General features: G+C 40.6%; 1 protein-coding gene across 4 annotated transcripts in view; it reads right to left on the bottom strand.

The window, feature by feature from the left end:
- The window catches only part of ptk2b.S (protein tyrosine kinase 2 beta S homeolog), an 80,919-nt gene that overhangs the window by 26,471 nt on the left and 41,491 nt on the right, over positions 1 to 12,957 (bottom strand). For all 4 annotated transcript variants that reach the window (XR_005961671.1, XM_041565121.1, XM_018266041.2 and 1 more), the window contains exons 2-7: positions 10,683 to 10,918; positions 6,556 to 6,734; positions 5,134 to 5,221; positions 4,398 to 4,477; positions 3,542 to 3,604; positions 2,715 to 2,769 (exon numbers count right to left, since the gene is read on the bottom strand). Coding sequence is in view for 3 of the 4 variants with exons in the window: in XM_041565121.1 (XP_041421055.1) it covers positions 2,715 to 2,769; positions 3,542 to 3,604; positions 4,398 to 4,477; positions 5,134 to 5,221; positions 6,556 to 6,734; positions 10,683 to 10,874 (657 nt within the window). In the remaining variant the exon portion in view is untranslated. The remainder of the gene's footprint in view (positions 1 to 2,714; positions 2,770 to 3,541; positions 3,605 to 4,397; positions 4,478 to 5,133; positions 5,222 to 6,555; positions 6,735 to 10,682; positions 10,919 to 12,957) is intronic.

Raw genomic sequence — 12,957 nt, 5'->3', positions numbered from 1 at the left:
CCAACCAAACTGCCAGAGAATGGAATGATTACGGAGCCAGTATGGATGTGGGTGATTTACCTTGGGCAAAGTCTGTGCCAAAAAACCTATTTACATTGTATCCACAAAAACCTTCGTTATCACCATCACTACCGCCAGCACAGGAAATGATTGGCCCTGTCATTCAAAGCCCCGTCCTTTCCTGATGCTCAAATTTCCTTTCCTCCAATCACAAGGAATGGTTACCGAGATTTCCCATGAGCAATGTTTATAATAATAACCAGTAGGGGAACAAATACAGATTTCAGCTGTCACTTGAGTATTACAGGAAGGCAAATATCAGTGTGCGACTGCAAGACCTTCCCCGTGGAGCCTGAACTCACTGAAATGGGATTATCCGTCCTGTACTGAAGGGTCACATCTTCTGCTTTCACTTCTGACTCAGGGTCATGTTTGTGGTTCATTCGGGTTTACTAAACTAAACCTGCCCCGGGGCACAGCCGAGCCCCTTCTTTAACGTGAAATGGGGAATTCCATGGTGCCACTGAAACAGCGTCATACTAAATGCTGAATTAGGGAAAGCTTGATTTGACCAAAAAACCACAAAGAAGTGCAGCGGCATAACTAGATATTACTGGGCCTCACAGCAAATGATATATCAAAAATGTCTAGAGGTTGACCAGTTTTACCAATATTTTTTGAAATTGTATATAAATGAGGGCCCTCTGCAGCCGCAGGGTCTGCTTCCACTGGAGTTACGCCCCTGAAGAAGTGCTTTCATTATCAATGTCTTTATTTCATGCTTCAACTGTTGTTTTCAATCATTATTAAGAAATTTGGTTTCCCTTTTTTGGCAGAAAAATATCACTTCTCAGACCTGGTCTGTTATTTTCTAATAGGGAGGCACCAGGTTCGGTTCAGGATTCAGCCCGGCTGATCTTAATCCTAATTGGCATATGCAAATTTGGGCCAACTTTTTATCACAAAAGTAAAAAAATATTTTTTGTCCTTTTCCATTCCCAACCGTGATTTGCATATGCAAATTAGGATTTGGATTCGGTGACCGAATCTTTCACAAAAGTTTTGTGGGTTCAACCGAATCCCAAAAAGTGGATTCGGTGCATTCTATTTGCAAAGGGAGGAAGGGAGAAAAAAAATTACATTTTAAATAAATAATAAATTGGAAAAAAATAAGGGAAACATGCTAAAAAAACATCCCTAGTTGTTGAATTCTGTTTTGTGGAATCCCTGGAAATTGAATTCAAATTTTTTAAAAATGATATATATTATTTATTGATTGTACAAAATTACAAAACATTTTTACTATTTTGATTCCCTTTTTAGTCTAGCACTGAGAACATTGTTCCATCGAAATTCAACGGAAACTTGTTGAAGCTTGATTAATGAATGAATTGATTAATGAATGAATATATTTATTTGTTGTAAAATTCCCATAAAAAAACATGCATTTGAAAATAAAAATGCTTTACATTATATATTAATGTAAACTTACAAAATTGCAATTAAACATTTAGATTTTTTCTGGATTCAATGTTTTCTATATAGGGGTGATATATGAGATTCTGGGATCTAGCATGCAGTAAATCAGTGATGCCGATGGCAAACTTTTGCCAACATTTCTGATTAAAAAAATGTGACATGATTTGCACAGCCCTGGCCTGATTCACTGCGACACCTTCCAGTAGGACATGCCTGTTTTTACCCCCCCCCAATAAACTGGAACAGTTCTATCCTCATAGAAAATTTAGGGGGTCTCAGTTAAAATTGAAACTCAAGTTTTTGGCATGATTTCAGAAATACACAACCAAAGAAATCACAAATTCAAAATTTCCTTACTCAAATTTTAGAGATTTGTCAGTTGAAAAAAAGAATGGGAGGTACATTTTCAAAATTCAAGTTATAATTAAATTTGCTCCAAAAACTTGTTCCATTTATATAAGTGACTGAAATAATGTGAGTTTTCAAGGAGATTTTATTGTTGTGGTTTTTTTTCATGTTTTTGAATTTTTTCATAAATGTGCAGCATTTTTTCTGCAATTGAGGAAAACTAAATTGTAGAGTTCTTTTAGAGCTCTCTGCAACATTTGACACAGTTGACCACCCACTCCTCGTTGACATTGGTTACACTGCTCATTCATCTTATCTTTCGAATCGTTCCTTTAAAATTGTTTGTCCTTATATTACCTATACCCCATTGACTCTCTCTCTGTTGGAATTCCTCAAGGCTCTGTCTTAGGCCCTCTGCTGTTCTCCCTCTATACAACTTCTCTAGGAGAACATATTCAGTAGATCATCAGATCTACATGTCTACTCTTGACCTCTCTCCTTCGGTCCTTTCCCAAGTGACAGACTAAATGATGATCAGCAGGTTTGAATGGAAATCTTACAATCGCTCCACTTAATCGAGAACTCTGAAGGATTGTCCAGAATTCTCAAATTGCTCTATCTGCGGGCAACTCTCTAAAAAGACATGCATGCTCAAAAAGCGAAAGATTCAACATTTTTCTTGTTTAAAATCTGACAAGACAAGAACATTTTTAAAATACATGAAAATCTCATCCGCTATTTCTTTGCTTTTACTCATATCTGAACATGTAAATTCCTATGATTCCGTTTAGTCGTTGATGGACATACAACGACAAATAGGGCCACTCAAATCTATATTTTGCCATTTAAAGCCAAGTACAACATTTTGGAATACAAAAAGTTCTCACCTTCAAACTCTCCTGCATCTGTTTGGGGAAAAATAAATCCAGTCCCACTTCCTTCCTGCAAAAACACATGGAGAACGGTTAGGCCTAAAACGCATTGAACTCAAGACCCAGACATATTGAAGGAGTAAGCTGGTTCCACCAGTAGAATGTTGCTAAATGTGATTACTCTGGTGCAACCAACTGGTTCCAGAAGAAGTCAGCCAGTGCCTACAGTGCCAAAAGGCTTGAACCATTATATTTTAATTGTCCTATGCTTTAGATGCCCCTGAGATGCCTTCAGCCTACCCTTAAATTAACCTTGGGTAGATATTTCATAAACAACTATCTGAAAATGATAAAAATTGCACAATAAAGGATATACCAAACCAAAGGAACTGGCCCAGAGAGCTTACAACTATAAATAGAGAGCAGGCTGATATGTACATCAGGCCACTTACAATAAAGATAGGAAGTCACTCGCTTACAGAAAGTGAGGAGAGAGTCCCATGGATAAACCACACACCAGAATAACAGACCACACACCAAGAAATGACTATTCTTAGCAACGTTCTAATATACAAACAAATTATAATTTGCAGAAGCGATGACTTCTGCTACAGTGTATCAAAAGTCAGGTCCAGAGAATATTAGATGACAGAACCATGACAGAACCATGACATTCGTACATAACTTTCATACAATGACTTTCGTTCAGCAAAAACATAATTTTTAGCTCCCCTTTGTAGTTTTCATTGATAGGGCTGAAAGAGGAGGAGATTTCTATGCCCCACAAAGTAAAAAATAACTGAAATTTTTGTACAGGAAAATGGTTTTGGTTCTTTACTTACTCTAAAAATTCAAAGTTGGATTTCTTCTCAAGAGCGTTCTGGGGCATGTCTTTATAAAACCTCCTGGGAAGAACAAAAGGGCAGGTTATCCTGGATACAAAATACATATAATCTGATGAATTGGGGATCTGAAATAACACAGGGCTGCACAATGCAGGCATAGCCAACCCTTGATTTTCCCTCTTCATCTACATTAAAAAGCTTAAGATTCCATGGCTGTAATGGGAGATGATCAGTATCTGTCATAATCCTCATAAGGGCAAACTATAACCCTTTAAATCAGGATCGTGCTTTGCCCGGGGCAAGGAGCAGAGATGGTTGCAGACATGTGGTGGAGTAGAAACCTCAGCGGTGGGAATTGTTTCTGCTGTAGCATTCTCTTTGTATACATAAAGGGATCAATACTGTAGGAATTGTGTGGGCACTGGACCAGACAAACTTCTTCTGAAATGGGGCCATAAAGAAAACTGCATAGGGTCATTGTACACAGTATTTTATTTCAGAGGCTGAGCAGTCTGGTGCACAACCCCAACAATGTCTCCATAAGGGGAGGTGGGAGGCCAGACCAGAGTCATCTAAATTGAAGACTGGAGAGGAGGGTGTGGGGTTGATATGAGAATCTCATGCAAACTAACAAGAGAAGTTCTTATAGAGTATGTCTATGCAGATTTTCATTTATCCAATTCATGATATACAGTATCTAGTACAATAAGAACTTGAGTATTCTTGAAAACTGTTTTCCAATCATCTGAGCAACTATGGAAACCTTTTAAGAGGTTTAGTAGTCTGCATGTTTTGCACATACATTAAGATATTAATACACATGTGGTTCTGCCATTAAACAGAATAACAATACCTGAGTTCCAGGCATCCCAGCTGCAAGGCCATGCCTTCACTCACTTTTGTTGCGTATTGTTGCATGTAGTCATTTCTGAGCTAGAAGAAACACAGACCATGAATATGTATTTTGGAGGTGTCCATCATGACTTTGTGGATATGTTCTAGATTTGCACATCATTCAGGCTCTGATTCAGTTGCAAACCCAATCTTGTATACAGTATGAATGCTGTTGCTGCTTATAATGTGACTGCCCTCCTTCTTCTCCTTCTCCTCTTCTCCTTCTCTATAATTTGGTGCTACTTCTGCATTGCACCTTTCTACCTGCTAAAAACACCAACTACTTCTCAGTGCAACAGAAGAGAGAGCAAGCACCACTAACAGGAATAAGTCCTGAGTCACTTAATATTGATATTGCAACGAGATTCCACATATATAGACTTCATAACCAGGGGCCAGGGACGGCCATGGGTCCTTGGGAAATGACTAAAAAATTAAACACAAGTTATTAAACCCATGATTGAATGCACTCTTGTTATAATTGGTATACGGTCCACCAATAGGCTCGATGGTTTACAGTGTAATAATCTGGCATTTTGGGTGTTGGCTTGTCTGCTTGATATTGAAGGCGTTAAACACTTTCCTTCTCCTCTAGGGTAGACACGCTATTATATTGCACAAGCATGCCTGCTAAAGCTCAGTATCCATTAATAAATTTCCTATTTTACATTAAAAACCAAGAAAAAAAAAGTTACCTGTTGATAGAAATATAGTAATGTAGTTTTATCCTTTTTAAAACTTTCATAGAAGTCTTCAGGCAGGTAACGTATCCGCAGGTCATACCTGCGAGGGGACAAAGAAGATCAGGTAATTCAGTGCTGAAAGGACAGTGGGTAATTTACAATGTCTGCAATGGGATAGATTGTATTTTTGCATTGCAAGTGATGGATAGGGAAATTTAATACTGGAGTCCCTTGGCTTAAGAAAGTCTTAATGGTTTCCCCAATGATGGACAAGATTCTTAGTACTGAACCCTTCAACAAACTCTTTAAGCCAAATCAATATGATGATGTTATTACTTTAATAAACCCTTTTCTCTCTAATTCACATCTCTGTATCACTGCTTAAATTAAGCCATCCAAGGTTTAACAAGTGAAGGTCTCTTGCTTCCTCGCCATGAACCACTTACTGAAATAACACTGTTTGAATTATCACAGTGGTGCCACTTGCTTTATTTACACGCAAGATACCAATCCAGAAGGTGTAAATGAGTCACCTAAGCGCATATTTCATGCTGATCTGGTACAAATGTTCTTTTAAATAATCTGCATGGCAACAGCAGGTTCTCTCAAACTCTTCAAAAGAAGAAGCCATAATACAATCCAATAGTATATCCAAGCTCTGGTGTTCTAACTATTCATGTTCTACAGAGGTACAACTGCCTATATGACTATTGGCCTTGTAGAAAAGCATAGGAGACCACCTGAAGACTGTGGAAGCTGTAGTGTACTCGTTGCAGAGGCTTAAGAAATACTTATGTATGTCAACTCCAAGCTCCTAATGGTCCAAGTATAAATCCAAGTCGTTCAAGTGAAGATCTACCAGGTTGCACAACAAGCGGATCTTTGACTTATTTCACCTCCCAAGTGTTGGATCAGATTGGGCATATCTGATCACGTTGGATACCCATCCACTGACAAATGTGGACCTTGGGTAAAATAATTTTTCTCCTAGCCCATACCCAAGTGACTAGCAACCAGGTCATGGACTGAATTAGAGGCTGGAGGGCCTCATAGAAAGGTATGTAATACAAACATCTGTAACTGAAAAATAACCCTTGCAAATATTCTACTCTTTGGTTGGGAGGGTATAATTAAGCCCCCAAATCAAATAACATTTTTAATTTTAGACCTTTATTTTAAATTTTCAATAGACAGCCTTTAGACAGTTCTGTTTTGCATTACAATGAGTGCTGTTTGGCTTCAGAAGCCAACCTTCTCCAAACATACTGGCATCAATGTCCTCAGTGGAAAGTTTTAGCCAACCTTCTTCAAACATATAGTCATCGTCGTGTTCAGTGAAAAGATTTGAAGGATTTTGTGACTAACCATGGAATTATCCATTCAATAATAAAGAACTAAATGACTCAGATGTAATGCCCATGGTTGGCGCCTTACCTCCACTCAGCCTCCAGATGGAGGCCTTCATACTTCTCCTGGACTTCTCCTACAGTTAGGTCAGGGTGCAACCAATGGATCTCATCAGATTTCAGATGCTTCAGCCGTAGACCATAACACTCAATGTGATTAATGTCTGCCCCTATTCGACCACTCAGTAATATTGAGCTGATGATCTCCTGAAAAAAGAGACACAATAAGTCAGTTTTTGATGATGTCCCATTGACTCAAAGCTTTAAGAACAAATGACCTGTATATAACAATAACTGCATTTTTTTCTGTGTTATATGGGGGGGGGGCATAACAAACACCACTTCATAAGGCACCTAAATATTTAAAAATAAATAAATAGATAAATAATAATATAAAAAGAAGACTGTATAAAAAAACATGCTCTACTGAAATCCCATTCCAATGACTTCACTCAGTGTTGGACTGGCCCAGGATATCAGCAAAAGCTTCAGTGGACTCCTACCCAATCAATTGACCCATTGGATTTTTTTCATTTCTCTTTATTGAACAATAAAGACAAGGTAAGTGGAGAGGAGGAAGGGAAATGAGGGAGTGAGTGCAAGGAAAATAAAACCTAAATATTATCACAATGTTGTCTATTGTCCAAGTTGCCCATTTGGTGTTCAGGGTTGGACTGGGTCAGGGTACCAGAAGATATGCCAATGGGCCTAGGTGGGCTTTGGTGGAATCTCTAGTCTACCCAGCCAGTTGGAGTAAAATCCTTACTAGCAGCAAGACTCCACCATAATATACAGTAGGCTACTTCAAAAAAGAAAGAGGTGGGATGAGAAAATGTATAAGAGAGGAGAAGTCAAAGGGGTTAGTCAGTATAGAGAGAAAGAGAGAAGGGGAATGAAAATGAAGTGTGGTTAGTGGGCCTTACATCTGGTGGCACCCCTCCTCCCCATTCCTGCACTGTCCTTGTCAATGACAACACAGTAAATACAAATTCACAGATTCAATAAAAAATTCAAATCTCCATGGGACCAACTACTGCTTAGTTCTCACTGTCTGCTACATAGGATAGAAGCTACAGACACCGAAGGACTTCCCTTACTATCTCTGCTTTTTCTTTTTACTCCCTGCAATCTTTTTTTCTGTATTTTCTCTTTATATTTATTTTTGCATATTATTGTGTTCTTTTGTTAAAAAACTCTTTTTCGAGTTTCCTTTCCCATCTTTCCTTCACCTGCATCTTTAAGCTTTCCCATTGATGAGCCCAACAACATTTGGTAACAGACTTAGACTTACAACTCCCTCTTACAGAGATGCCCATTGCCAACGAATACCTGAACTAATTTATTCCTATGCCACTTTATACCAGAAATAACAGATTAAAGGTGAGTCTCACTCATGCAGTGGGCTAGCATAGAACACTCTACTGGTAGCTTCAAGGGTTTTTGAAAGGGAGTCAGTGACTTAAGCAGTGGGCGGGACCCAGACAACCTACAGGGTGATAGCAAGTGACTATGTGACTAGAACAGGCAGCTTTCAGTGGGAGTGGAAGGTGGTCTTGCACATTGAGGGATGTTTATATTAATAGTTAATAATTCGGTTACATGGCAGAGATAAAAGCAGGGTTCTCTACAAGTGAATCAAGTTAAAAACATACATTATAGAATGAAGTTCCACTGTGTGGCCAGAATCCTCGATGTTACTGCAGCTCTTGCTGGAATGGTCCCAGGAAAATATGATCATAAGGCAATTGGCAGAGGATCCTTTGGGTTGACTGAACAATAATATGAGAAGGAGATGAAAGGATTTGCTCACATTCGTTACTGGCTGAGCGAAACGAGAAAGTGTGGGAGGAAGCGACGTTGCTGGGAACGTCGACCAGCGCTAAGTGGCTACAACTAGAACACGGTGGGCAGGGTCCTTTAAATCAGACCTCTTCTTGCTGGGTCTATTTATCTGATAAATAACATCCTCTGTGTCATCTGCCTCCCATTCATTCTTTTATCCCAAAGATAGTCATGGGGGGCATCTTGAACACCCACCTACCAGCAGCTACATCTCATTACAAAGATATCATACAACTCCATAGTTCCCTGGTCTCAGTTTTTAGACTGCTGTGGGTACTAGTACTAGGGCCGCCTGTTTATAAATCAGCCCTACATATGGCATCTCTCCAGTAGGTTGTGCACTACTTTACTTATTTTATAGGCTTATAACACTGTTGTAGTTTCAGTCTTTTACAAGCATCCATTGTTTGTCAGCTGGCTGTCTACATCCATTTAAAAACCTTCTGCGTAGAGAGACCTCCATCCCACCAATGTCCGTTCTTTATATTGCGCTCTGGAGGGATGGAGCAGCAACTCAAAGCACAGAAGGAGTTTAGGGAGCGGATATGTTATTGCCAGTGATGTGACAGAGACGAGGTAGTCACATTAAGGTGGATCATTTGTATCCTATCCTATTGATTCTCCGGGGAGCACATGCTGCACAGCTACTAAATTTTACCAATTTAGTTCCCCTTTAATTTTTCATTTTGTTGCTTTGGGCTTCTCAAATCATGTAGTTTGATCTGCATTGAAGGGGAACTATTGTGAAATTTTAAATTTAATGCAAGCTTTATCATACTAAAATAATTAATTTTATAAATATTATCCATTACAAATGTTTACCCGTTTCTGAAATAATCTATTTAATTTTTGCTCTCCCTATTCCTCTCTTCATTGTCTCTACTTGTAGGAGTAAGGAGTCTGATTCTGAATGACAGTTTGCTCCAATGTGGCCTGCTGCAATTGGGGCCAGGGGGGACCACAATGAGGTGTCGGCGCGGGCTGTAGGCGGGTGCAGGTCTGAATGGCCAGGGCCCCCCTGCCCACAAGTCGACCCTCACTGGCAGGACCGCCATCAGAAATCGCAGGGCCCCATATGACAAAATTTCCTGGGCCCCCTGGGCTGCACCCACCGCAAGCCCCACCTACAGGTCGGCCCCCCCACAACACAGTAAAAAAAAAAATATTGGGTTCCCACATGTTAATAAAAAATAAAAAGATATTGGTGGTTGGTCAGGGCCCCCCATAAAAAAAATTTGTGGCCTGCCCCACCCCCCCCATTATAAATATTGGTGGCTAGGACCCCACATGAGAAAAAAATTGGTGGCCGGCCAGGCCCCCCCCCCCCCCACATTATGAGAAAATTGGTGGCCAGGCCCCTTAAACGTCCATGCCTTCCCGAAGTCAGCAGCTCTCAGAAAGATGGGGGGCCCGGCTAATCAAGCAAGTGTGGTATGGCCGGCCCCCCTTACCCTCAGGCCCCTACAACTCTCCCCTCGTCCCCCCCTGATGGCTGCCCTGCTCACTGGTAACTGGAATCCCCCCTAAAATATATTGGATCTGTCAAAATCTGACATCCAACTCCTACAAGAAGATAGATGAAAGTTTAGATATCTAACATGTCGATAACTAGAGGCCAGCAGTATGATATTTAATGTTTGGGATATGGTCCCATGAGTTCAAGGATTGTATCAGATACTATGCGAGTGCTCCAACAGGTAGGATCTAAGTTTAGCTTGCAATAGAACAAATCAGATATGGAGAACTATGAAGAACAGAACAAAAAAAGTGGATGTGATGATGAAATGTATGTGGCTCAGTCCAGAATATGCAGATTCCTCCGTGAGCCCCCGGACTTGGATGGATTCTGTTCTCAAGCCAGTCATGGTCACTTGTACCCTGGCCTTGAAGGCAGAGCCACCTGCGTGCCTGTAAGAGCAGCTCTTTGTTTTTCTCTGCTGTGGAGTGATTTCTCAATCCTTTTTTACAAGTCATTGGGGGTCATTTATCAACACTGGGCAAATTTGCCCATGTGCAGTAACCCATGGCAACCAATCAAATAGCAGCATTCATTGTTCTACTTGCAGCTGGCTTTAAAAAGCTGATCACTGATTGGTTGCTATAGGTAACTGCCCATGGGCTAATTTGCCCAGGGTTTATAAATGAGCCCCATTGTCTTTTATCTCAAGTAATATCCAGTTCCTGACTTTCCACAGCAGAGTAAACAACCAGGAGCATAGTATTATGAGATCCAGATGCCATTGCTTGACCTAGACTTGATTGATTTCTGAGAATAGAAGCAGGCCTATATGCTATATATATAATATAGCTCACCTGTATATCCGTGTAGATGCTGCATTTCACCAGCTTAAAGTTCTTGACCAGGTTGGAGCTGTTACTGTGAAAGCAAACTTTCAGGATTCTCGTCTCTTCCTTACTGATCTCCACTTCTGCGGGTGCCTCCACTGGTCCATCTGGCCGGTTAAATGTGCCACCCTTGGCTCGGTTGGCATGGTCCAGCGACATCCTGGGACCACCAATCAGGAGACTATGAGCAGCACATTACTTATCTGTGAAGTACAAACGTACAGTTGAGTAAGATTACACCCTTGGAGCATCCAACCAATTTCTTGGTTGGGCTATCTCACTTAGATATTTTAGGATATGCTATATGTAGAGATATCAGAATGTTCTGCACTATCAATATAAAAAAAGTAATATTATCGGTTATTATAAGTTGTCTTAAGGTAGCTGGTTCTGTTCTGTCTTTAGCATATAAAATAAAACATAGCAAATCCCAGCCTTTATAAGTCATTTCTTGCAGGGGCTCCCCTTCCGTCATGAGAAATTCTATTCTAACCCACAGTAAATCAGTAGTATCCCCAACAACATCCCCATGCTTTATACAATAGAACACTCATCTGGGGCTCTGTCTGTACAAACAAGGGACCCTTTGCTATATATAAACCATATATAAACCATATATAAACCATTCTGGCACAAGATACAGTGACAGACCTCCTTCTGACTCTTTATTTGCTTCCTCCTCCCCATTCGCTTCTACAGTTGTACGGCCTTACTCTCTTATATTTAGATTTCGCTTCTCACACGTGAAGACTTGCTGATACATCTATTGTCCACTTCCTCAATATGGCAACATAGCAAGTGCTATTTTAATTATCACATTCATTACACTGATCCTTTTTGTTACAATAACGTTGAGAAATACCTTAAGTTAAACAGGAAATGTTTATTTATATTTACAGTAGTTATCCAGATTCTAACTAAACTTTACTTTTCTCCCACGGAAACTATTAGAGACTCCAGAAGATAAGTAATTTTAAGGTGCTGATAATAAGCTCTGGGAAGGGAGTGTGACTGTGGGATAGCAGGTATAGTAGGGAGAGATGGTGTCTATAGTAACAGTGGATAATAGTCTCTGGGAAGGGAGTGTGACTGTGGGATAGCAGGTATAGTAGGGAGAGATGTGTCTATAGTAACAGTGGATAATAGTCTCTGGAAGGGAGTGTGACTGTGGGATAGCAGGTATAGTAGGGAGAGATGGTTCTATAGTAACAGTGGGATAATAGTCTCTGGGAAGGGAGTGTGACTGTGGGATAGCAGGTATAGTAGGGAGAGATGGTGCCTATATGTAACAGTGGATAATAGTCTCTGGAAGGAGTGTGACTGTGGGATAGCAGGTATAGTAGGGAGAGATGGTGCCTATAGTAACAGCGGATAATAGTCTTGGGAAGGGAGTGTGACTGTGGGATAGCAGGTATATAGTAGGGAGAAGATGGTGCCTATAGAACAGTGGATAATAGTCTCTGGAAGGGAGTGTGACTTTGGGATAGCAGGTATAGTAGGAGAGATGGTGCCATAGTAACAGTTGGATAATATCTCTGGGAAGGAGTGTGACTGTGGGATAAGCAGGTATAGTAGGGAGAGATGGCCTATAGTAACAGTGGATAATAGTTTCTGGGAAGGGAGTGTGACTGTGGGATAGCAGGTATAGTAGGGAGAGATGGTGGCCTATAGTAACAGTGGATATAGTCTCTGGGAAGGGAGTGTGACTGTGGGATAGCAGGTATAGTAGGGAGAGATGGTGTCTATAGTAACAGTGGATAATAGTCCTCTGGGAGGGAGTGTTGACTGTGGGATAGCAGGTATAGTAGGGAGAGATGGTGCCTATAGTAACAGTGGATAATAGTCTCTGGGAAGGGAGTGTGACTGTGGGATAGCAGGTATAGTAGGGAGAGATGGTGCCTATAGTAACAGTGGATAATAGTCTCTGGGAAGGGAGTGTGACTGTGGGATAGCAGGTATAGTAGGGAGAGATGGTGCCTAATAGTAACAGTGGGATAATAGTCTCTGGGAAGGAGTGTGACTGTGGGGATAGCAGGTATAGTAGGGAGAGATGGTGCCTATAGTAACAGCGGATAATAGTCTCTGGGAAGGGAGTGTGACTGTGGGATAGCAGGTATAGTAGGGAGAGATGGTGCCTATAGTAACAGTGGAAATAGTCTTCTGGGAAGGAGTGTGACTTTGGGATAGCAGGGTAATAGTAGGCGGAGAGATGGTGCCATAGAACAGTGGGATAAAAGTCTCT

This window comes from Xenopus laevis, chromosome 5S, assembly GCF_017654675.1.
Source record: "Xenopus laevis strain J_2021 chromosome 5S, Xenopus_laevis_v10.1, whole genome shotgun sequence".
Taxonomy (NCBI): domain Eukaryota; kingdom Metazoa; phylum Chordata; class Amphibia; order Anura; family Pipidae; genus Xenopus; species Xenopus laevis.
Note: the sequence above shows the minus strand (reverse complement) of the source record. Positions and strands in the feature narration are given on the sequence as shown.